The sequence below is a fragment of the Hippocampus bargibanti genome, linkage group LG06 (genome assembly GCF_051943395.1).
Source record: "Hippocampus bargibanti isolate YZ-2025 linkage group LG06, ASM5194339v1, whole genome shotgun sequence".
In the NCBI taxonomy this organism is placed as follows: Eukaryota; Metazoa; Chordata; class Actinopteri; order Syngnathiformes; family Syngnathidae; genus Hippocampus; species Hippocampus bargibanti.
Window position 1 is genome coordinate 31,043,591 of NC_142739.1, and position 23,827 is coordinate 31,067,417.

Consider the following 23,827-nt stretch of genomic DNA (forward strand, 5'->3'; position numbering starts at 1 on the left):
TAACAATAATACATATAATTTCTAAGTGTCTTTCAACATGCTCAAGGTCACTTTATAGTCACAGGATCAGTTTTTCTGTGGGTGAGCAGCGGCAGCCACACGTGCCAGCGTTCACTCAACTCGGAAGTAACTCAAATAGATAGTAAGCTAGCTACCTAGCTAAGAGTTAGCTAACTATGCTTGTCTGTGTGTTGCACTGTTGTGACTTTAAAGTGTCCTTGAGAGCTTTGAAAGGCGCTTGAAATAAAATGGATTATTATTAATATGATGATGATGATGATGATGATGATTATTATTATTATTATTATTATTATTATTATTATTATTATTATTAGCCGAATTAGCATTTTTAAACCCCTTTTCCACATGTTTGCCTCGATTGTCTTTTTATTTGTTTTAATAATAAATGAATGAGCTCAATGAACTTATTGACAGGCAGACAATGTGCCAAAATGTGTCCAGTCCAGTGCCAGGGTTTTTGTCATTGTCACTCCAATTGGAGGACCTGAACAGAATATTGACTTTTCAGACGACATCAACATTCAATGCAGCGTTAGAAACCTTATATTCTCTTCTTTCATCAGAAAAAAAAACGAGTTAATTCCTAAGTTATATGGTTCTGGAGTTATCTGAGCTTGAAATGAGGGCAGATGTCCAAAATTCAGTGCAATACAGACATCCAAATTGATTTAAATACTGTGACTTTACCATCATAGGATAAGTTTTTTCGTGGGTGAGCAGCGGCAGCCAAACGCGCCAGCGTTCACTCAACCCGGAAGTAACTCAAATAGATGGAAAGATAGCTAATATATAGCTAATAGCTAGCCAGATAGATAGCTAATAGCTAGCTAATATATAATAATAATAATAATAATAATAATAATAATCAATTTCATTTCTAAGCGCCTTTCAAAACTCTCATGGTCACTTTCTAGTCATGGGATATTTTTTGTGGGTGAGCAGCGGCAGCCACACGCGCCATCGTTCACTCAACCCGGAATAACTCACATAGGTAGAAAGCTAGCCAGCTAGCTAATATATAGCTAATAGCTAGCCAGCTAGATAGCTTGCCAGCTAGATAGCTAATAGCAGGCTAATATAATAATAATAATCGTCATCATAATCATAATACAGTTCCTTTCTAAGCGCCTTTCAAAACTCTCAAGGTCACTTTCTAGTCACAGGATACGTTATTTTTTCTTTCTGTAAGTGAGCAGCGGCAGCCACACGCGCCAGCGTTCACTCAACCCGGAATAATTCACATATAGAAAGCTAGCTAACAGATGTCTAGCTAACCAGAGAGCTATTTGTCATGGAAGGTAATGTGAGGGGGGGGGGCGGGGCTTGTCACGTTTGTACTTTTAAGGTAAGCGGGACGCGCGTGAGAGGAAAGCCCCCCTCGCGCGCGCCCGCCACGCCCCTCCTTCCCTCCCTTCTCGTCCGGCGCGCGCCCCCGCGGGAGGCGTGTCCTCCCGCCGGCCCAAGACCTCCCCGAACCTCCGCCGACGCCGCGCGGGGCCGTAAAGCCCGCCTCGCGCGAGGCGGGCGCCACTCGCGCGAGGCGCAGCCATGGCGACAACAGCTCAGTACGTCCCGCGGACGTCGGCGCCGCTCATGCATCCGGACTCGGACCGCATGCACCAGGGGACCACCTACCGGGAGGTGCAGAAGATGATGCACCACGAGTACCTGCAGGGCCTGGCGGCCACCAACGCCGGCCACCCCGTCAGCCTGACGCACCACCAGTGGCTGCCGGCGGCCTCCAACGGCGACTGGGCGGGGGGGACGCACCTGGGCCAGCAGGAGCTGAAGGGCGGCCGCGAGGACATGGCGACCCCCGGCTACCACCACCGGGCGCACCTGCCGCACCAGCAGCAGCAGCCGCCGGGCGCCCACCACGGGGGCTGGGCCGGCGGCGGCGGCGGCGGCGGAGGGACCGGAGGCAACCCCGGACACCACCACCAGCACCCGAGCCTCCTCTACTCGCAACCGGGCTACACCAACCTGAACGCCATGCTGGGGAGCCCGCCTCCGCCCTTGCCGCCGCCGCCTCCGGGGGCCCTCCACCACGACCCCGCCGTCGCGGAAGGCCACCTGGACTCCCCCCAGCGGGCCTTCGGGCAGCAGCAGCAGCAGCAGCAGAGCTGTCGGACGAGGACGCGCCCAGCTCCGACGACCTGGAGCACTTCGCCAAGCAGTTCAAGCAGCGGCGCATCAAGCTGGGCTTCACGCAGGCCGACGTGGGCCTGGCCTTGGGGACCCTGTACGGCAACGTCTTCTCGCAGACCACCATCTGCCGCTTCGAGGCGCTGCAGCTCAGCTTCAAGAACATGTGCAAGCTCAAGCCGCTGCTCAACAAGTGGCTGGAGGAGACCGACTCCAACAGCGGCAGCCCCACCAACCTGGACAAGATCGCCGCGCAGGGGCGCAAGCGCAAGAAGCGCACCTCCATCGAGGTGGGCGTCAAGGGGGCGCTCGAGAACCACTTCCTCAAGTGCCCCAAGCCCTCGGCGCACGAGATCGGCGCGCTGGCCGGGACGCTGCAGCTGGAGAAGGAGGTGGTGCGCGTGTGGTTCTGCAACCGGCGGCAGAAGGAGAAGCGCATGACGCCCGTCGGCGCGCCCCCCCACGCGGGCGGGGACGCCGACGACGTCTACGCGCGGGACGACGCCGCCGCCGCGCTCCGCTCCGTGCGCGGCCCCCTGCGCTGACGCGCGCACGATCGCCGCGGCGGGCGCCGTCGCGGACGGACGCTTTTGGGGGACGGCGAGGGGGGGGGCGGTGGACGCCGGTCGACAAAATATTCCGGACCGAGATTTATTCACAAGATTGAAACCGGGAAGGAGAATCTTTCACTCCGTTTTTTGGGGGGGGACCTGAACGCATCACACGCCTGCGACAACAGCCAAAAAAAGGAAGAAAACACTGGAGGTGAAAGGTCAGCACTGGATCAACTTTTTTTAACTTTGGATGGTTTATTTATTTCCTCTATTATTATTTTTACATTGCGCGCACGCGCGCGTTGTCATTTTTTGGACACTGTCAGTCGAAAACAACCCTGATTCTAAATGCATCAGGAATCGCATTTTTTGTTACTTTTGATGGCTTATTTGTCATTATTATTTTCATTTCATAACCCGCACGCGCGCACGCGCGCTGTCATATTTTTTGGGACGTTTTTAAGTCGAAAACAACAGTGATTTTAATCACATGCGTGGTCTGATTTTTTTAAAAGCCTTAATTTAATGTTATTTAATTTTATTTTAAGCCCCCTTCACGTCACAATTTCTCAAAGAAAAGCAGCACTGTGGCTTTCCCGCCCCCCCCCCCATTTTTTTCTTTGCATGGAGCACTTATTTTGTAGTTGTCAAAAATGCGATATTTCAAAACCCCCCCCCCACCGCCACCCCATCGCCCCGACCCCACGCGAAGTTGGAACAACTCAGGTAACTTTCAGTGCCCCCCACACCTCACCCCCCACCCTAAGACCCCTCATGTCAAAAAGTTGACTTTCTGTGATAAAACTGAAAAAGCCGATGGGCATTGAAGGCAACGCGGCACTTTGATTCTTGCTGTTTTTTTGTGCGCGTGTGCGCGCGCGCGCCTACTCGACTTTTCAAATCATATTTATTTGACGTTATTGTGTGCATAAGGTAGCCCTCCTCTCCCCCCCCTAAAAAAAAGAACAGTGCTATTCACCGCGGGGAAAAAAATGCCAACTATGAAAAAAAAACAAGAAAAGAAAAGAAGAATTTTAAAGAAGGCGATTTTAGAAGAAAAAGAAGTGTAAATATGTCCGATATGTAAAAGTTGTATTTGTTCTCTTTGCTTTGTTTTCCGGGGCAGTTTTGTACACTTACTAATAATATCCCAAAAAGATATTTTAATATCATTTGTTTTTCTTCCGATGACTCATTTCTAAATATATATTTATTATTTCTTCTTCAACGTGCTTATTTTTCTTTCTGTTTTTTTTTTTTATTATTATTATTTGTTTGTTTATTGGAATATATCTTTCTGTATGTGATCAATATGTTGCAGTGGCTGCTTTCGCTCTTTTCTTCATCGGTCGTTCACGTTGATTGCTTTTGCAAAATGTCAACATTTCTATTTATGTTATAGTCATATTTTATTACTGACATAAAAAAGGACAATATTCCGGAAACAAAAGATGCTCGGTCGTTGTTGCTGTGCTTTATTTTTTGATTTTATTTCTTTGCTTTTTTTTAATTGCTGTCGTCCATCCGGGTGACCACAAATAATAATAATAATAATAATAATAATAATAATAATAATAATAATACATTTCATTTATAAGCACCTTTGAAAACTCTCAACGTCACTTTACAGTCACTGGCTCCGTTTTTTTTTCTGCGGGTGTGCAGCGGCAGCCTCACACGCCAACCCGGAAATAACATAAAGTTAAAAAAACACACACACAAAAAATAATAACAAATAATATGACAACACTTTGCAAAAACTTTGGCCAAAAGTGCTGTTGTGGATTTTTCCCGTTTGACGTTTGACCCCAATGCCCTCCCACGGGTGACGTGGATCTCCAATTTGGATGTTTTTTGTTTTTTGATCGAATCGACGACGAGCGTTGATCGGCACTTCTTCAACGTGGACCTCCCAAAAAAGGACACAAGCAAATTGTCTTTTAGAATTTATGGAGGCAAAAAAAAAAAAAAAAAAATCTCCGTGGATGTTTTTGGTTTTTTCCCCCCACTCCGAGTCGTAATTTGTCGGGTAATTTTCCGATGCCGAAGGCCTCGATTGGGGCTGAATTCCATTTCCGGCCTTGCAAAAGGCGATTGATTGGATTGGATTGGATATGCCTTTATTAGTCTCACATTTGTGTTTAAAATACGCGGATCTCGTTTCTTTTGGCGTGGAAAAAAAGTCGCGAGGGGAAGTCTCGCGAGGTGACGCCAAAAAAACGGGATAAAAAAACGCAAGCGGGATAAATCGAGAGTGAAAGTTTCACCCGAAGCACCCACTCAGTTTGGCTTGGATTTATTCGCGTGTTACTTTGGCGAAATTGCGTCTTATTTCCTTTTCTTTCTCTTTTTGAATGGTCGTCACTGAAAGGCGGGAGGCCGCGTGACGTACGCTTGAATTAAAAAGGCGGAAATAAAAGTGAAACAAAGAGAGAGAGCCATTATATCCGCGCTTTTCTACCTAACATTTATCAGCACTCGCCACGCTTTTTACAAAGTCGTTTCGCCATCGTCCCAACAACAACAACAACAACAAAAGACCATTACATGGCGGTCAAATGTGTCAAATACGCCGCTTGGGGGGGTGTTGAACGAGCGCTGACCACCCCTCCCGCTCAAATAAAAGCGAAAAAAAAAAAACCGAAGGAAGAAAAGTGCGCGCGTTTCCTTCCAGACGTTCAAGTGGGCCAAAGTGTGTCCGGGCCTCAGCAGGCCGAGCTAACACTCACTAGTGGGGCGTGAGAGCCCCCAGGCGGTGGATCCACGCTACTGCATACTGACTAGTCCCAAATGGATCGATAGAGAGCTAGCTAACTAACTTACCCATCTAACTAGCGACACACTGACAAGCCACAAATGGATAGATGTAGATAGAGAGAGAGAGAGAGCTAACTAACTACCCATCTAACTACCTAGCAAGATCGCGATCTGGCTGATAGCAGTAAGTGTGACGTCAGGAGGACGCCTTACAAAACGTCGCCAGCCAATCAGAAGTCTGCATTCGTACTTCCGGACTTTCCCCGCCAGCGTCATAAGCCCCAGGTGAAAGATTGAAAAAGATGACGCTACAAAAAGTAACCTTGAAAGCACGGTTGAAAGCGGAGTTGGACGTGGTTTGAAACAGACGACCGACGCAACGCAAACATTGCATTGTGGGAAATGACGAAGAGTGGACGGACAAACCACAACTGGAGCAAAATCATCAGCAAGGGAGATTTAGCATCAATGAAGCAAGCGAGCATTTGAGCGAGGTACATTTGCAAGTGTTATTCTCTTCTATATTCGGATTGGCAATCCTTTAATACTTTGCGACAATGTTTTCCTTGCCATTAGTCGTCTTATTGTGTTTCAAGTTGTAAAAAATGGAGCAGGGAAATTTGATGATAGATAGCTGGATAGCTAAAAGATAGCTAAATCGATAGCTAAAGACATCGCTAGATAGCTAAACAGCTAGCTAAAAATATGGCTAGATAGCTAGCTAGCTAGCTAGCTAAAAAGATTGCTAAAGAGATAGCTAGCTAGCAAAAGAGATAGCTAGATAGCTAAAGAGATAGCTACATAGATAAAAAGATATCGAGATAGTTATCTAGATAGCTAAAAAGATAGGTAGATAGCAAAACAAAGAGCTAGCTAGCTCACTAGAAAGCTGATCGATAGCTAGACAAATACGTCTTAGCTAGACAAATAGTTAAAAAGCTAGATAGCTAGATAGCTAGACAGATGACAAAATACTCAAGAGCGCACGATGTGGTATAGCTTGAATATTTGACAAATACATTGGAGCAAAAGACGTCATGTGCTTAATTGGAGCAAAGTGACTGACAAGGCCAAAATGTCCAACTGAGATCTCAATTTCTGAGAACTACAAAAAAAATTACCTGTCACTCATCTGTTTTGTAAATAGCTAGTTAATAGATAGCTAGATAGATACATGGCTAGATAGACAGCTAATAGATATCTAGCTTGATAGCTAGCCAATCTATCGCTAGCTAGATAGAGAGCTAATAGATAGCTAGAATGCAGCGTAAAAAAAACCTTCGACTCTCATCTTTCATCAGTAAAAAAACTAGTTAATTCCTGAATGATATGAGCCTGGAGTTATATGAGCTTGAAATGAGGGCGCATGCACAAAATACAATGCAATAATAAGAATAAGAATAATGATGATGATAATGATAATAATAATGTATTTCATTTACAAGCGCCTTTCAAAACTCTCAAGGACACTTTACAGTCACAGGATATTGTTTTCTGCGGGTGTGCAGCGGCAGCCACACGTGCAATCTATCCATATTGGTTAATATAGCGCTTTAACAACAGTTAAGCTATAACAATGCATTAACAGGAAAAATAGGGAAATGCTGCCCCCTTGTGGAAAAGAAAAAAAAACATTGCTAGAGGTCTGACCAACTCTTTATCAGAACCCAAACAAGAAAAAAGTTGAACAAATTGGGGAATGGCGCTCTACGTCATTTTTTCAATTTCTAAATAAATTCTTGAATGGCGACCACGGCAGAAATTCTGAACATTTTGGGAATCGTGGGGGCGCCGCTAACCGCTAAACCCCATACTGTCCTTTATTCCATCCAAGTCGTCCTCGACAATCACGCCATGTTTTTTGAGGGTTCGTTCAAAAATGGCCAAAGACGGTGCAAAATTTGGAGAGGAAAGCCTCCAAAAGCAACATGTGACGCAAAAGGCTCCATTTTGTGTAGGTCATAAATGCTCAAGTCTGGCAGTGAGTAAGCTAGGAGGGGGGGTGGGGGGGGGGAAATCAAATGAAAATAAAATGAAAATGGCCCCCCTCGCCCACCCAAAAATAAATAGATGGGAGTGGAATAATGCCCGTTTTTTTATTTTTAACTTTTTTTTTGTGATGAAAAATTCCGTGTGTTGACGGGGTTCAAGGTGTCCTCCCCGGAGTGACTTGAAAGGGTGGGCAACAATGCGGAGAAACGGCGGCTTGTTACCATATGAAATGGAGACCCCAACGCTGGCTCTTGCGTTATTTATGATCGGGCAGGTGGGGGGCACCCTTCCCTTGCCTTCTCTTGCCTTCAAGCCTCCCGGAAGAGAATCTTCACACAAGCCTTTGAAGCAAAGAGCCTCTTGCACGCCTTTGAGGGGCGTTTTCCAAGCGCCTCAAGTGTCTGTCTGTCTGTCAATGCGTTGGATCTCGCCATCTTTGCCTCCCGGAAGCTTCGCACGCTCCCTTTCAATTTTCCCGCCTGCGTTTTGGGTCCTTGGTCGCATCCAGGCCGGATGAGCGTCGCCGGCTGGACTTTGGAGTGGGCTCATCCTCCATCCAGTGTCTCCAGCGGCTCCAAAATGATGCTACTCGCCACTCGGCTGAGAAATGGCGGCCGTCGCAATCAGAAAACCTTGAAGTCATTGACTGCCAGACTACATGAACGTTCAAGGAAGAAAAGAGTTAATTCCTAAGTGATATGGGTCTGGAGTTATCTGAGCTTGAAATGAGGGTGGCTGTACAAAATACAATACAATACATCCATATTGGTTTCTATAGCGCTTTAACAACAGCTGAATCTGGAATAGAGCGCTAACTTGGACAAAAGGCAAATGCTGCCCCCTCGTGGAAGGCAAAAAAATTGCCACAGGTCTGGCCAGCACCTATTATAATAATAATAATAATAATACATTTCATTTATAAGCGCCTTTCAAAACTCTCTCTTTACAGTCACAGGATCAGTTTTTCTGTGGGTGAGCAGCGGCAGCCACACGCGCCAGCTTTCACTCAACCTGGAATAACTCAAATAAACAGAAAGCTAGCTAGCTAGCTGATAGATAACTAATATCTAACTAGCTAGCTTATAGATAGCAAATGTATAGCTAGCTAGCTAGCAAAGAGATCGCTAGCGAGATAGCCAGATAGCCAGCAAGACTACTCAAGTCATAATGTAAAAAAGAACAGGAAGGACCCGTTGTACACTTTCTATTCATTAGCTATCCAGCTAGCCGGCCAGATAGCCAACAGCCAGTCGGCCAGACAGCTAATAGCTAGCTAGCTCCAAAAGGGGGGCAGGCGGGGCTTTACGTGGCATGGAAATGATATTCCGTTGGCTTGATTGATTGACACGACAGGATGTTTGTCTCCAGCCAACGAAATTGACCTTTTGGTTTATTGAAAAATCAGAAAGCCCCCCCCCCCCCCCCCCCCACACCCCACAAGGGATGAAAAGCAGGTTGATGTAGGGCAAAAGACTAAGCGTAGGCCATTGAAGCTGCACCGTCTGACCTTTGACCTTGTCAGCTGTGCTGTTGGTCTCTGTGTGTAAAAGTCACGCGGGCACATCCCGGTCTTGACGCGGCAACGGGGCCATCGACACCCGTTGAGCCCCCGGGGATGAAGCGAAATGCCGCTTTAGACATCCAAATCCATCCATCCATTGATCTATTGATCTATTGATCCATCAATCCATCCGAGTTAACCAACCAATATGTTATTATGAAGGTTTCTTTCACGGCAGTAACACAGGGGCAATACGTTAGCGCTCGCTAACAGGGCAGCTTACAAAAATATAGCAAGTCGCTGCGAGCCCTCTTAACTTTATTCTTATTTTTTTTTCCCTCACTTCACTTATTTTTATTTATTTATTTTATTTATTTTATTTATTTTAGCTAAATAGCTAGCTACCTGGCTTTTATCTAGCTATATAGCTAGATAGCGAGCTATCTATAAGCTAGCCAGCTTTCTATCTATTTGAGTGTTACTTCCGGATTGAGTGAAAGCTAGCGCGTGTGGCGGCCGCTGCTCACCCACAGAGAAACTTATCCTGGGACTGTAAAGTGACCTTGAGAGTTCTGAAAGGTGCTTAGAAATTAAATGTATTATTATTATTATTATGAGGACGGAGATTGCAAAACAGCTCAAATTGGTACGCCAGCGTGCTACTTGGGCGGCATTGTGGACGTGGTTGAATTGCTGCCATTCATGCGGCGGCGGCGGCGCGTAGGCCAGGCCGTCAGCGCCTTTTCCCGCAGCCGTCACAACCGTTTCCATTCATGGGGGGCGGAAAGGGGGGGGTTCTTTCGCAAGCGTTTGTCACCCTTCCAAGACCTTCCGTGGCGGGTGGGCGGGGCTAAATGCCAGAGCCCGATAATCAAAAGGGCATCAGAGATGGCCGTTGTGTGCGTACGCCCATGGGTGCCCGCCTGCGCGTCATCGGGATGGAAGGGGTGGAGCTTTAAGAGCGCATATTGTCCCCCCCCCCGTACCGCCTTAGCATTCCACGCCGGCTCGTTGCACTGCGGTGACGTGGGCGGTGACCTCTGACCCCATTACCCCCCATTGTGCCAGGCTGTTGACGGACTGTGTGATGCCAACATGTGAAGAGTCTACTTGACCTTTGGAGGAAAAGCTAGCTAGCTATTAGTTAACTATTAGCTAGTTAGCTAACTTGATCTATTTGAGATATTCACGGTTGAGTGAACGCTGGTGCATGTGGCTGCCACTGCTCACCCACAGAAAAACTGATCACGTGACTGTAAAGTCACCTTGAGAGTTTTGAAAGCCGCTTAGAAATTAAATGTATTATTATTATTATTATTATTATTATGTCAGGTGCGTGTGATGGTGAACTTGTCGTTGACTTGACGTTTGGATGAAAAGGACTAAAAGCTAGCTAGCTATTTGCTAGCTATTTGCTATTTATTAGCTGGCTAGCTTGCTATATAGCTGGCTCGCTAGCTATCTAGCTGGCTAACTATCTATCTGTATATCTATTAGCTATATAGCTAGCTAACTTTCTAGCTAGCTAGCTATTAGCTATATATTGTTAATATATAGCTAGCTAGCTTTCTATCTATTTGAGTCACTTCCGGGGTGAGTGAACGCTGGCGTGTGTGGCTACCGCTGCTCACCCACAGAAAAACTGATCCTGTGACTGTAAAGTGACCTTGAGAGTTTTGAAAGGCGCTGATAAATATATGTATTATTATTATTATTATTATTATTATTATTATTATTATTATTAAAAAGGACTAAAAGCTAGCTAGTTAGCTAGCTAGCCAGATAGCTATTTGCTATTTATTTGCTATCTATTTGCTATTTATTAGCTGGCTAGCTTGTTATATAGCTGGCTCACTAGCTATCTAGCTGGCTAGCTAACTATCTATCTGTATATTTATTAGCTATATAACTAGCTAGCAATTAGTTATCTAGATTAGCGTGATGGTGAACTTGTTAGTCTGTGACAATATTGTCCAAAAAATGAAAAAAAAAAAGCATATTTGGCGCTCAGATCCCACGAGAACAAAGCGAGCACTTGTCGGCGAGGGGGTCGAGTTTCTGCTTTCTTGCCATTTCCTATTGAGCCGTCACCCCGCCCCAACCCGCCCGTGACCCCCCAGGGTCAACGGCGAGGCGGGCGGAGTTCAAGCTAGGCCACGCGTCGGCCATCTTGCTCCCACCATCACCCAGTTGAGCTCAACATCAAAACATTATTGTCCCCTTCCGGGATCATCACATCACAACACATTGCTGTCTATTAGCTAGCTATCTGGCTGGCTAGCTAGCTGGCTACTGTTAGGTTAAAATGTTGCGCAATAAGGTAAATATTCAATTCAGTTCAAAATTGTTAAAATATTAAATGTAACTTAACGCTAATATTAGCAAAAATTGTTATGTTAGAATATTACACTACCTAACTTGCTACCTAGCTGGCTATCTATTTTCTATCTCTTTGCTGTCTATTAGCTACCTATCTGGCTAGCTGGCTATCTAGCTAGCTATCTGGCTTGCTACCTAGCTGGCTATATATTTGCTATCTATTTACTGTCTATTAGCTACCTGTCTGGCTGTATCTGGCTGGCTACCTAGCTTGCTATCTATTTGCTATCTATTTGCTGTCTATTAGCTACGTATCTGTCTAGCTGGCTGTTTAGCCAGCTATCTATTAAATATCTTGCTAGCTATCTTAACTATCTAGCGAGCTTTCGATCTATATGAGTTATTCCGGGTTGAGTGAACGCTGGCGCGTGTGGCTACCGCTGCTCACCCACAGAAAAAAAACTGATCCTGTGACTATAAAGTGACCTTGAGAGTTTTGAAAGGTGCTTCGAAATGAAATGGATTATTATTATTTGTCCATAATTACAAAGCGGCACACTTTTGCAGGGGGCCATTTTCTCTTCCGCCATGTTGTCACGTACATGTTGTCCCCTCCCCCTTTTATTTTTCCCTTTGCTGATGCGTCGTTACGCCGGCGGGCCGGAAGCGCCAAACGTCCGTAATGCTCCTTTAGCCTCTGAATACGTCCATTCCTCATCGTCTGGACTCCTATTACCTGGCCGGTCGGCGGGCCGGCGGGCAAGGTCGCGCCGAGCGATTAGCCATATTCAAAAAGCGCTCCATTATGCTAATGGCGGACAGCTAATGCGCACGTATTAGCGCTGATGGACGACTCTGCGACGGGCTCGCTGGGGTTGGTCGCAGTTCACTCGCCGTTGCTCGGTGCCTTGACCCCCCCCCCCCCCCTTAAACCGCCGATTTTCAACCAAACGCGGGCGCCATTATGCGCAAGGACGTTAGCCGTTCCACGCCGCGGCCGAACAATATGAGTCTTGGTCGCCTCGGGAGGCCGTGTGAGCGCTCAGCGCTAGCAGACATGTTAGCAAGAAAGGGAGGGCCACTCAGGCGGCGGTAAAAAGTAATAATGATAATAAATAATAATAATAAATTTCATTTCTAAGCACCTTTCAAAACTCTCAAGGTCACTTTACAGTCACAAGATCACTTTTTCTGCGGGTAAGCAGCGTTAGCCACGCACGCCAGTCTTCACCCCACCCAGAAGTAACTAATTGAGAGAAAGCTAGCTAGCTAGCCAATCGTTATCTAACAGATACCGAGCTAGATGGCCAGCCAACTGGCTAGCCAGCCAGATAGCTAATAGCTAGCAAATAGCGAGCAAATGATGATAATAATAAAAAGTATAATACAATAATTATACATTTAATTTCTAAGCGCCTTTAAAACCTCTCTAGGTCACTTTACAGTCAGAGGATACGTTTTTCTGTAGGTGAGCAGTGGCAGCCACACGCGCCAGCGTTCACTCAACCCGAAAGTAAATAGATAGAAAGCTAGCTAGCTAGCCAATCATTAGCCAATAGATACCTAGCTAGATAGCCAGCCCGCTAGATTGTGGATAGATAGCCAGCCAGCCAGATAGCTAATGATAATAATAATAAAAATATTAATATTAATAATAATAATGCATTTCATTTCTAAGCGCCTTTCAAAACTCTCAAGGTCACTTTAGCATTCACTCAACCCGGAATAACTCAAATAGATCGAAAGCTAGCTAGTTAGCCAATCGTTAGCCAACAGATACCTAGCTAAATAGCGAGCCAGCCAGCCAGCGACATAAAAAATCTGAAGATCATTTTGAGGATTAGCCGGCTAACGAAGTGGTTAGCAAGCTGGCTTCACAGTGTCGAGGTATCAGGTTCGATTCCAGCTTTGACTTCACGATGGGCCGTTTGCACGTTCTCCCCGGGCCCGCGTGGGTTTCCTCCGGGTGCTCCGGTTTCCTCCCACCTAACAAAAACACGCATGGCAGACTAATGGAACACTCACACACATTGTCCCTCAATGTGGACGAGAATGGTTGTTTGTCTCTGTGTGCCCTGCAACCGGTTCAGGGTGTCCCCCGCCTCGTGCCCGAAGACCACTGGGATAATTGGCTCCCCCCGACCCTCATGAGGATGAAGCGGATTGGGTGGATTTTGAGAATTTCAGCTTTGAATTGGATGTGACGTTTGGTCATTTAGGAGTCCCGGGGGGGGGGGGGGGGGGCGCTAGGGCGTTAACCTTTCCCGCTGGCTAAAAAGCAGCTAATGTCAAGTTATCTTTCCATTTGTTGGCTGTTTACAATGCAGAAGGCATACGAGTGGCACATCGGCCTTGCCGGAGGCAAGGCCGATCTATCGGGGAGGGGGGGCGGGTGTCGTCCCCCCCCCCCCCCCCCCAGGAGCCACTTTGACTGAGCGCTAGCATGTCGCTTCCATTGTGAAAAAGGTCCAATGCCACGCAAAAAAAATATGTTGTCCAAGATGACTAGGCGGACTAGTTGTCTTTGGTTTGTTATCAAGTGGAGTACTTTTGCTATTATGGGCCCGAAAAAGACCCCGCCACAGGCTAATGTTAAGGCCAAGAGGACACAAAAGAAAATGACGGTTGAGCAGAAGAAGGAGATCATGGAAAAACACCAACGAGGTGTGCGTTTGTGTGACCCAGTGTGTCCCAGTACCAGTACGCTAAGTCGACCATTGCTACGTGTGGCTAAGGGTGTTTCCGTGTTGTCGACAAGTTGAAAAACTTGTGTTGATTTGGATTAACGAAAAGCAGCTAGCAGGGGACATTGTGAGTGAGGGTATTATCGCCGAGAAAGCACGGCTACTTCACTCGGAGATCATCAAGAGGCAACGACATCAACGACCATCACAAAGGTCAATAAAACCACTTGATTATACAGTACAGTTGATTTCTTTAATTACAATAAAATAGCACATTTATTATACATAAAATAAAGTATATTTTGTGTCGTTTTAAGGCTTACTTAGTAGAAAATGATGTTTTATGGGGACCTGGGAATGGATTATTCTCATTTTAATGCTTTCCTATGGGAAATGAATGTTTGGAAGATGTACTTTTTGCCCTACACACACTTTCTGGGAACCAATGAAGTTCGTAAGCTGAGGTATCTCTGTCGGACGAATGTTGTGTCAACTGGGGGTGGGAGGAAGCATAAGAAATGTCAAGTAAACAGAAGGTGGCTCATGTGAGCGGTCGGGCCTTGTTTTCAGCTAGCTAGCGCTCCTCATTAGCCATGCACGCACGGCGTCTTGGCACTCCTCCCACACCTCGCGGCTCATCATCCTCATCATGGCGCCGGCCTTGGCTGCCGGCGCCAACCCACCTCCCCCCCCTGTAATCACACCCGCAATCACAGCATCTAATGAGGTTAATTAATTTGTATCAGCCCTTGTAGGGACTTGGCTGATGAGCCAGCCATAATGGTCTCCAAAAAGTGGGGGGTGCGGTTAGGGGAGGGGTGCAACCCCCTCAAAATGAGACGATAAACCAAGGAATCACCTTTTCCTCATCCCAGATTTCATTTTTATTTACACCCGTGCATCTAGCTAGCTAGCTATTTGCTGTTTATTAGCTATCTACCTAGCTAGCTAGCTGGCTATTAACTGTCTGGCTGTCAGCTAGCTAGGCTAGCTAGATATCTGTCATTCTATCTTTTGATCTAGCTAGCTTCTAGCTTCTATCATTTCTATCTTTTTGAGTTACTTCCGGGTTGAGTGAACGCTGGCGCGTAATAGATATCTACTAATAATAATACATTGTATTTATGAGCGCCTTTCAAAACTCTCAAGGACATAGCTAATAGCTAGCTAGCTCGCTAGCTAGATATCTATATTAGAACTGCAGCAACTTACAAACGAATTCACCTTACGAACGACCGTTCGTAACGTATTTCGTTCGTAAGTTGGGAGAGCGTCTGAAAATGTGCAGATGGCTCGGCCAAGTGCTTGTTTGTTGCCAGTCGGTGCGGCGGCCGTGTTCCCCCCAAAGTGGCCCGGGAACGGCGCCCCAAAAGTGAACGGCGGCGAGCTAATGATTCACTCGGGGGTTTATTTCTGCGTGACAATCAGCGGCTCTCGTCAGGCCGCTGACGAACCTAGCCTGATTAACACCCCCCTCAAACCCACCCTCATATGATTACTGCAATCACACGGGATAACCACGCGTGCACTGTCGCCAAAACCCCAACCTCCCTCACCGCCACCCATCTAGTCTCACACACACACACACAAGGTTGCCGATCAGAAATGTCGTGCACGCAACCAAAACAACCCCCCCCCCCCCAAATTCTTTTGGCAACGTGATCAACAACACAGAAAGCAGCATTTCTATTCACAGCCCGTTTTTTTAAAACGTTTCTTGTGCCCGTCACTTGTCAAGAGGCACGAATGGCCCCAAAACAACAACAAAACCACGTCAGTCACACCCTAAAATGCTTCCGTGATACCTTGACTTACGAACAAAGCTTATAACAAAAAACAAAAGTGAAAAAATGAAATTTTGACTCGTTTCAACTTTATTGATATCTAATTTAAAACACATGCTTTTCTTATAGTCACACCAGCTGAAAAAGGCGCGTCACAACAACATCCGTGACACTCTGACGTAGGCGGAAGTATACGCCCAAACATGTCAGGTATTTGAGTACACAGGCTGGAAGAAAAGAATGTGTTTTAACATAGATATCAAGCAGACAAGATGAACTTAATACAGCAACTAACTTTATTGATAGTTCAAAGGCAGAGTGTAGACTGCAAGGTTAAAATATACCATCAGTCAGGCTCCACAAATAACAAGCCATCTTTACAATTTGAAAAGAACATACAAGCAAGGGAAGCAGCTATTCGTGAAGTTTCTAGTGTGTCTGCTTGCGTCTTTTGCAATATCACAACTTCTAAGATGTACAAACCAGAGTTCCTTGAGGCACTTTATGCAAAACGCGATCCATTCCATCAAGTCGTCGACCATCACAAAGGTCAATAAAACAACTTTATTATACCGTACAGTTTATTTCTTCCATTACAATACAATGGCACATTTATTATACATAAAATCATGTGTATTTTGTGTAGTTTTCAGGCTTATTTAGTATAAAATGATGTTTTATGGGGACCTGGCAACGGATTATTCTCATTTTAATGCTTTCTTATGGGAAATAAAAGTTTGTTAGACATTACACACTTTCCAATGAGCTGAGGTATCACTGTATTTTGTGTAGTTTTAAGGCTGTTTCGTAGAAAATGACGTTTTATGGGCACCAGGGAACGGATTATTCTCATTTCAATGCTTTCTTATGGTAAATAAATGTTTGGCAGACGAACTTTTTGCCTTGCACACACGTTCTGTGAACCATTTAAGTTGGTGAGCTGAGGTATCACTGTATGCTTCCACACCACATTGAATGATAAACACAGACACAATCAAAGAGAGACGACAGTCGGAGACAAGGACGCCTCCGCTCGTTAAAACCTTAATGAACATCTCGCCAAGGCATCTCCCTAAATGATGGCCTGACAGTCATCGCGGACAGATGGTGCCCCCCCCCCCACGGCAAGTCACGGGGTGCTAGCTTGGGGGTTCCCCTCCCCCACCCGTCGTGATGCAAATTTAATCCATTGGATTACTTGTCGCCAGGCAAACCCCTTTTTTCTTTAAAAGAAGCTTGGATCATCCCCAACTTTGCCAAACGCTGCGCAAAACACAACAGCCATCTTGGTCGTCCTCTGGTCGGCCATCTTGGTCATCAGCCATCTTGCCTGATCAGAACTTTGCGACCCAATAGCAAATGATGTCCCAACCATAGAAGAAGAAGCGGAATGCGACGTGACGTCAGGGCGCATGACGTGCATTTCGCCCCCCACGTCACTCACCGAGACCCCGGCCGGCCTCCATAAACCGAGGGGGTGGAGGTCAAAACACTATGTGCGCAGTTCCGGACCCCCGCGCAGACACGGCGCTGTTCCAGCTCAGGGTGTCCTTTCATTGTCCGGCCCTCCCCCACAGAATCCGCCCCTCCGTTCTCAAGACCGGAAGGCGTCGTTGCCACACAGCCCAATGCCGCCATCTACCGCCACAAAATATCACTGACGGCAGGAGCCATGTTTTTGGTTTTTTTTTTTTTTTTTCCCCTTTCCTGATGAAAAACTGATCAATCTGATCAATGAATCACACCTGAGTCATTCCAAAATTTAATTTGAGCACATACAAAAACAAAAAAAAGGATTTTACAAAATGAGCCCAAGCCCGCCATGCTCTTGGACTGATAATCATAATCATAATTTCATTTCTAAGCGCCTTTCAAAACTCTCAAGGTCACTTTACAGTCACAGGATCAGTTTTTCAGTGGGTGAGCAGCGGCAGCCACACGCGCCAGCGTTCACTCAACCCGGAAGTAACTCAAATAGATAGAAAGTTAGCTAGCTAGCGAGCAAGATATAGCTAATAGATAGCTGGCTAGATGTAGGATAATAGATCAATTCTATTGTTCAATTGCTGCTCTGCATCATTTTTACTGGTATGAGTACAAAAGTGGACCTATTTCATTGCGTGTCCTCAAATGTTGGTCTTTTCTCATGCACAGATGATATAAAAATTATTCATATAAATAATGTAAATATTTGATGTGCAAATTGTAATTTTATTGCAAGTTATTGTGAATGCACGATGACTATTTTTGTGTGACTGTCAGACAATAGCATGCGTCTTAAAATAGCTATCTGGCGGCTCCCTAGCTACCTAGCCGGACATCTATTTGCTATCCATTAGCTATCTGGCTAGCGACCTAGCTGGCTATCCATTTGCCATCTATTAGCTATCCGGCCGGCTTGCCAGCTATCGATTAGTTATCCGGCTACCTAGCTAGCCGTCCATTTATGAGCCAGCTAGCTCCCCCATCTACTTGGGCCTCTCTCGCCCAAGCGGCGGCCACTGCTCACCCAAAGAAAAACGTCTCCCGAAAGGCGCCCAGAAACAAAACTCAGCGTTTCCTCTTGGTCTCAAACTTGTAGATGGCCGCAGCGTTTGCCGTCTCCTTCTTCACTTTGATCTTCTTGTTTTTATCCTGTAGGAAACATGGAACATCCTGTTTGCCATTTTTTTTTTTTTTTCACAAGTTGCCAGACTTAAAGGACAACCGACGCCTGCGGACAAGTTGTGTCCATCATTTGTCAAATGACTTCTACTGACAAAGATTTCACGGCATTTCGCTAGATTTGACCTTTTAAGACTCGTGCTGAATATTAGGAAGTCTTGTTTTTGAGTTGCCTTTATTAGTCTCACAGTGGAGAAATTTACATTTCACAGCAGCAAAGTGATGAAAGTTGGAGACGATTCCTGACGTGACGTCACGTCAGGAACGCCCCTGACCGAGAAAGCCACACACAATGCATTTTGGGTACTTTTTTGCTCTGAAAACACTGTGTTGATGGCGAAATGAGAAGGAAAACATATAAATAACACGATGGTGAATGGTTGCGTGTTGCACCAAGACTACTATTTGATACTAGTTGACGCAAATTCCCAGCAGACAAATCAGCCCATTTCCAACGAAGCTTGGGCGCCATCTTGTGCATTTTCTGGGACGCTACGCATCAGTCCTGAGGCCTCAAAATGACCCCCAACAACTCCTTCAATCGATTGAATCCTATTCATAAGTCACAAAAAAAGAAGCCATTGTTTTGATTCTGGCGTGACGTCACGACAAGGGGGCGGGACCTTCTGAAAGTGGCCACTTCCGCTTTCATTTTGAAGTCGTTTTGGGACACTTTCACTCATTTTGATTGGTGTTTTGCATTTGACTAAAACTATCAGCCTGCGCGTTTTGGCTATTTTAGATGCTAGCCATCAAACGTTTTTCTGATGGCAGTTTGGTGTCGGTTGTCCTTTAAGGATTCACTTAGCGTCTCGGCGCCGCCCCCCCAACCAGGTCGGCAAAACCCGTCTTGACGGGTGAGCTACCTGGAGGTCCTGGCGCATCTGGAGCTTCTGGCTGATGACAAACAATTTCTTCTCGCGGTCGATGCGCTGGGACAGAAGCTTGTACTCGTGCCTGCGTTCCCTGGACAGCTTCTGCGATGCACACGACCACGGATGGACAGAGATGTCACTCACAAAGATAGTTTTTCTGTTAGTTTTTTTTTAGGCGGTTGGAGGCGGCCGACCTCTTGGGCGCTAGGCAGCGCGGCTCCCAAGATGTGCTTCTTGTTTAGCGTGTCCACCGTAGGCCTGTTGTACACGCGGCCCACCAGCTCGGGGACCGTGTTGAGGTGCTCGGACAGCTCGAAGGACTCCACTGGAAAGCAAAAAGGCAACATGACGATAGGCTACCTAACTAGCTAGCTATTACTTATTTATTATCTAGCTAGCTAATTTTCAGTTTCGACAGAGTTATTCGCTTGCTAATAGCTATCTATTCGCTGGATATTAACTATCTATTTGCTAGCTGCTTGCTATCTATTCGCTGGCTAATAGCTATCTATTTGGCTAGCTGCCTAGGTAGCTAGCTATTTGCTATCTACCTTCAGAGTTTTGAAAGGTGCTTAGAAATGAAATGTATTATTATTTGCTATCTATTAGCTAACTAGCTGGCTATCTATCTATTTAGCTAGCTAGCTATTTGCTCTCTATCTTAAGTTGAGAGTTTTGAAAGGCGCTTAGAAATGAAATGTATTATTATTATTATTATTTGCACTGAATTTGCTCTATACTAGCTGGCTATCTATTAGCTTCATTGTTTTTTTTTTTTTTTTGCTGATGGTCCCCTTCGCCCTTTGGGTGCTCCGCTTGTTTATGATGACCTTGTTTTTTGGAATCCACAAAAAAGGTGTGCTGGTTTTCCTGATGGCAGACGACATCCAGAAGGTGGAGACTTCCTTTCAGCCTCTCAATTTTCTGCGGGGCAGAAAGGTAAGGATGTTTTGACATTTGGCTTTTCCAATCAGTTCCCGTTCCGTGGTTATCATCACATTCTTGCATCATCCGTCGCGTGCCAACTCACGTTGACTTCGGCGAGCCGCTTCATCTCGACGTATTTGACGTCTTGCGTGGTCATCACTTTCCTCTGCTCCTCCGTAACCTCCGCCTCCTCCTCTGCTTTTTTCCCCTTTTTGCTGATGTGGGTGCCATTCTGACAACGACACTCGCCATTAGCGTCGCGGGGAGGTAACAAAACGGTCACAACTAGTCAACTAGCTAGCTATTATGGCTCCCAAACGGCTCCTTAGTTTGGTTTTCGCTTAAATTAATTAACTACCAAAAATCGTGTAAACTTATGCGGAAAAACGAACTACTCATGTACAAAATATCACATATTTGTCTTTATACGGCTTGATTTATGTGTACAGAGTCGTGATGAGAATGTTCAGAGAGCCGGTTCTTTTGGCTCGGATCACTAAAAAGATCCGGCTCATTTTTCTCCCAAACGGCCCCTCAGTTTTTTGTTGTTGTTTAAATTAAATACCAAAAATCATGTACAAGTATGTGAAAAATGAATTACTCATGTAAAAAATACACTATATCAAATATTTGTATTTATATGTGCACAGAGAGCATCCACTAACTTTCCCTTTCCCTGTAGTTACTCTGGTCTGATGATCAGCTATCACTAATTTGCTTTTCATATTAATAATGCTTTCATACCAACTAGTAAAAAATGGAATCATAATAAGAGCATAATGTGATAACATTTATCTACCTGTCCATCCAAACCCCCCTCTTCTCACCGCTGCCTGTCTCTGTAATTCTCCCCTCCCTCCTCTACTACGGATCTTGACCAATCACGTGCGGCTTTAACCAAAGACTTGGGGCGGGTAATAGAGGCCAAAAAAAAAAAAAAAAAAAAATTGTCTCCCATTTCCGGCTCTTTGTTAGTTCGCGAACGACACCTCACTCGTCAGAACGCATCCATCGTGGTCGTCGTCTCCGTTACCTCCAGCTTGGAGTTGATCATGTGGTAGTAAAACTCGTCAGGATTCTTCTCCAAAGCCTTCTTGCGAAGAGCCAGCAGTGTGTTTTGTTTCTTGTGGTAGTCACTGTTCAAAACAAACAACACGTGGAATCAAGATGGCAGCTTTATGGCTGTACACGTTGACTTACTACGTATTTGACTTACTCGGCACGCTTTTTGTAGTCTTTCTTCTTCTGCAGTAAGCCCAAGTGCTTCCTAAATACAGGCTGACAAAAGCAAACACGTTCAACGGCTCCATTTATTTGTGATTCAATTTTGTTATTGCCGTTTCTACGTACGCTACAGTTCGCTATATTCCACCGCCATTGTTTCCGTCCAGTTAAGCGAGCGCACTTTTTGTATTTTTGTGAAGTACGTAATCGTTTTTGGGGGGATTGTCCAAGCTATGAAGCTTATGATGACGTATTACACATGTTTCCCTCCATGCTAGTTCTTGAAATTTCCCAATACGACCACGAGTTTTAGGTAAGTTGACGCTCTTTTTGCTAACGTTAAACGCTAAAGTTATGATAGTTCCAACTGTAATAAAGAACTCTGTCGCAGATTTTCATAGTTTTAACTGTCATTACAGGCAGAAAATCCCCTCATATTTCCAAAATTAAAAAGTCCATTATTTCCTTATTATTTGTCATAGATCAATAAACTATACATCATTTGAAAGCTATTTAAATAGACTTTAATATGCTATTAGAAAATGTGTGATGAATTATTATTGAATTTTTTGTGCAAAGACATGATTGGGGTCATTTCACTGATTGATGTCACCTGCCAACGAGCTAATCATGTGATACCCGGATGTTGTAAAGCCTTTTTATGAGCATGCGCATAATAAATGTTTGTTGAGTTCCCAGACCGATGATTGACACGCCTTTGCATCATTTTTTTTCTCTCTCGTGAGTATTAGCCGTCGTGAAGGCAAACTACTATCTTGGCGGCTGTTTAAAAGCTACGACTGCTGCCGGAATGTCTAGCGCAACACATTTCGATGCTATTGTTATGATGACTTTGTATTTCGCCACCTTCCCGGTGCGCCCGACACGCTTCGTGGTCTCACCGGTCGCCGAAACTTGCCCAAAAAAGCTCACCTGAGATCTTTCTTGGTGGTTTCGCTGTCGGGATTTCAGCGCTTTCCTGAACGACGACATGTTTGAGAAATGTTCCAAAAACAGAGGCTCGTACAACACCAACCTTTTCAAATCAACGAGGTTACAATTTTATCGAGCCGGAGGGAAGCGAGAGACCATGTTGTTTCCCTTTTCCGCTAGGGACACGCGGTTTCCTGTTTCCTGTTTCCGCGTTCGCCACAAAAATAAAATGATTCCTTCTGCGTTTGTTTGTTGGGCACAAATGTCACACGACGTATGAAATCATCATACACGTTAATGTATTTTAATGTAAGGTTTACAGCAGCGTATAATTTGGAATAAAGTCCCGGATGGCAATATTTGTTCCGGTTGTAATATTGCGTTGTTTCCTTTTCCGGTAGGCGTACGTAGTTTCCTGTTTCCGCGTCAGCCTTCCGCAGATTGGCCACAAAAATAAAATGATTCTTTCAGCGTTTCTTTGTTGGGCACAAATGTCAGTTAATGTATAAAATCATCATACGCGTGAATGTATTTTTAATGAAAGGTTTACAGCAGCGTATAATTTGGAATAAAGTCCCCGATGCCAATAGGTATTTGTTCAGGTTGTAATATTGCGTTGAAGGCGGCAGAGGTCGCTGTCGCGCCGTTTGGCGTGCTTTGTCCGGAAATTCAAACGTCATTAAAATGCAATTTAATTTCCAGTTTGTGTGATGATATTTAACAAATAATTAGTCTCCCAAACGCGTTAGCATTTGTTATGTTGTTATTAAAAATACAACAAAAACATCCTGTGTCTGATTGTAAAAATAAAGAAGTAGAAGAAAAAGTTAAGTAGAATAATAATAATAATAATATTATAATAATACATTTGATTCATAATAATTATAATAATACATTTGATTTATCAGCGCGTTTCAAAACTGTCAAGGTCACTACAGTCACAGGATCTTTTTTTTTTCTGTGGGTGAGCAGCGGCAGCCACACGCGCCAGCGTTCACTCAACTCAGAGGTAACTCCAATAGATAGAAATCTGGCTAGCTAGCTAATACATAAATAATAGCTAGATAGAGAGCTATACAGTCATATTGCTAATAGCTAGCTTGTCGCTTAGATAGCTAGTTAGCTAGCTAACAGATAGCGAATAGATAGCTAGTGTTAGGGCCATTATAACAGCTAGCTAGATAGTTAGCGAACAATTGTTCATCATATCGCCCCACAACTTGTAAGGGAGTTGCCAAGCAAACCGGCAGGGAAATTGTACTTGGCATTTTGAAAGATTAGTTTTTTTTGTGTGGTTTTTTTTTCGGCAGATCCGCTGGAATGGATTCTTCAAACGTTCCACTTGAAATCGAAAATAGTTGGCCTCATTTTCGGCCGTGTGTCTAAAAAGTGATTTTATTTTTCCGTCTGTCGCTCTCTGAGGAACATTTTTGGACACCCCTGATCG

At 45.1% G+C, this 23,827-nt stretch overlaps 2 protein-coding genes across 2 annotated transcripts; one reads left to right on the top strand and one right to left on the bottom strand.

The window, feature by feature from the left end:
* The first annotated feature begins 1,298 nt into the window (after nucleotides 1-1,298).
* pou3f1 (POU class 3 homeobox 1) lies at nucleotides 1,299-4,027 on the top strand. Its single transcript, XM_088998573.1, is given in 2 exon segments — nucleotides 1,299-2,136; nucleotides 2,139-4,027. Coding segments are annotated over 2 exon segments (1,140 nt in total). The 5' UTR covers nucleotides 1,299-1,569; the 3' UTR covers nucleotides 2,712-4,027.
* A 13,479-nt stretch (nucleotides 4,028-17,506) lies between these two features.
* Nucleotides 17,507-22,691, bottom strand: utp11 (UTP11 small subunit processome component). The gene is made up of 8 exons (XM_088999539.1): nucleotides 22,381-22,691; nucleotides 21,440-21,501; nucleotides 21,257-21,359; nucleotides 20,327-20,455; nucleotides 20,127-20,220; nucleotides 19,491-19,621; nucleotides 19,288-19,398; nucleotides 17,507-18,391 (listed from the first exon to the last, which is right to left on the bottom strand). The coding sequence occupies exons 1-8, from the start codon at nucleotides 22,438-22,440 to the stop codon at nucleotides 18,308-18,310; spliced, it is 774 nt and encodes a 257-aa protein (XP_088855665.1). The 5' UTR covers nucleotides 22,441-22,691; the 3' UTR covers nucleotides 17,507-18,307.
* Nucleotides 22,692-23,827: the final 1,136 nt, after the last annotated feature.

Coding starts and splice junctions, on each gene's coding strand:
- utp11 (XM_088999539.1), bottom strand. CDS start 22,440: ATGTCGTCGTTCAGGAAAGCGCTGAAATCCCGACAGCGAAACCACCAA. Junction 20,456..21,256: donor TGATCAACTCCAAGCTGGAG/GTAACGGAGACG, acceptor TGTCGTTGTCAG/AATGGCACCCACATCAGCAA. Junction 19,399..19,490: donor CGCTGCCTAGCGCCCAAGAG/GTCGGCCGCCTC, acceptor TGTGCATCGCAG/AAGCTGTCCAGGGAACGCAG.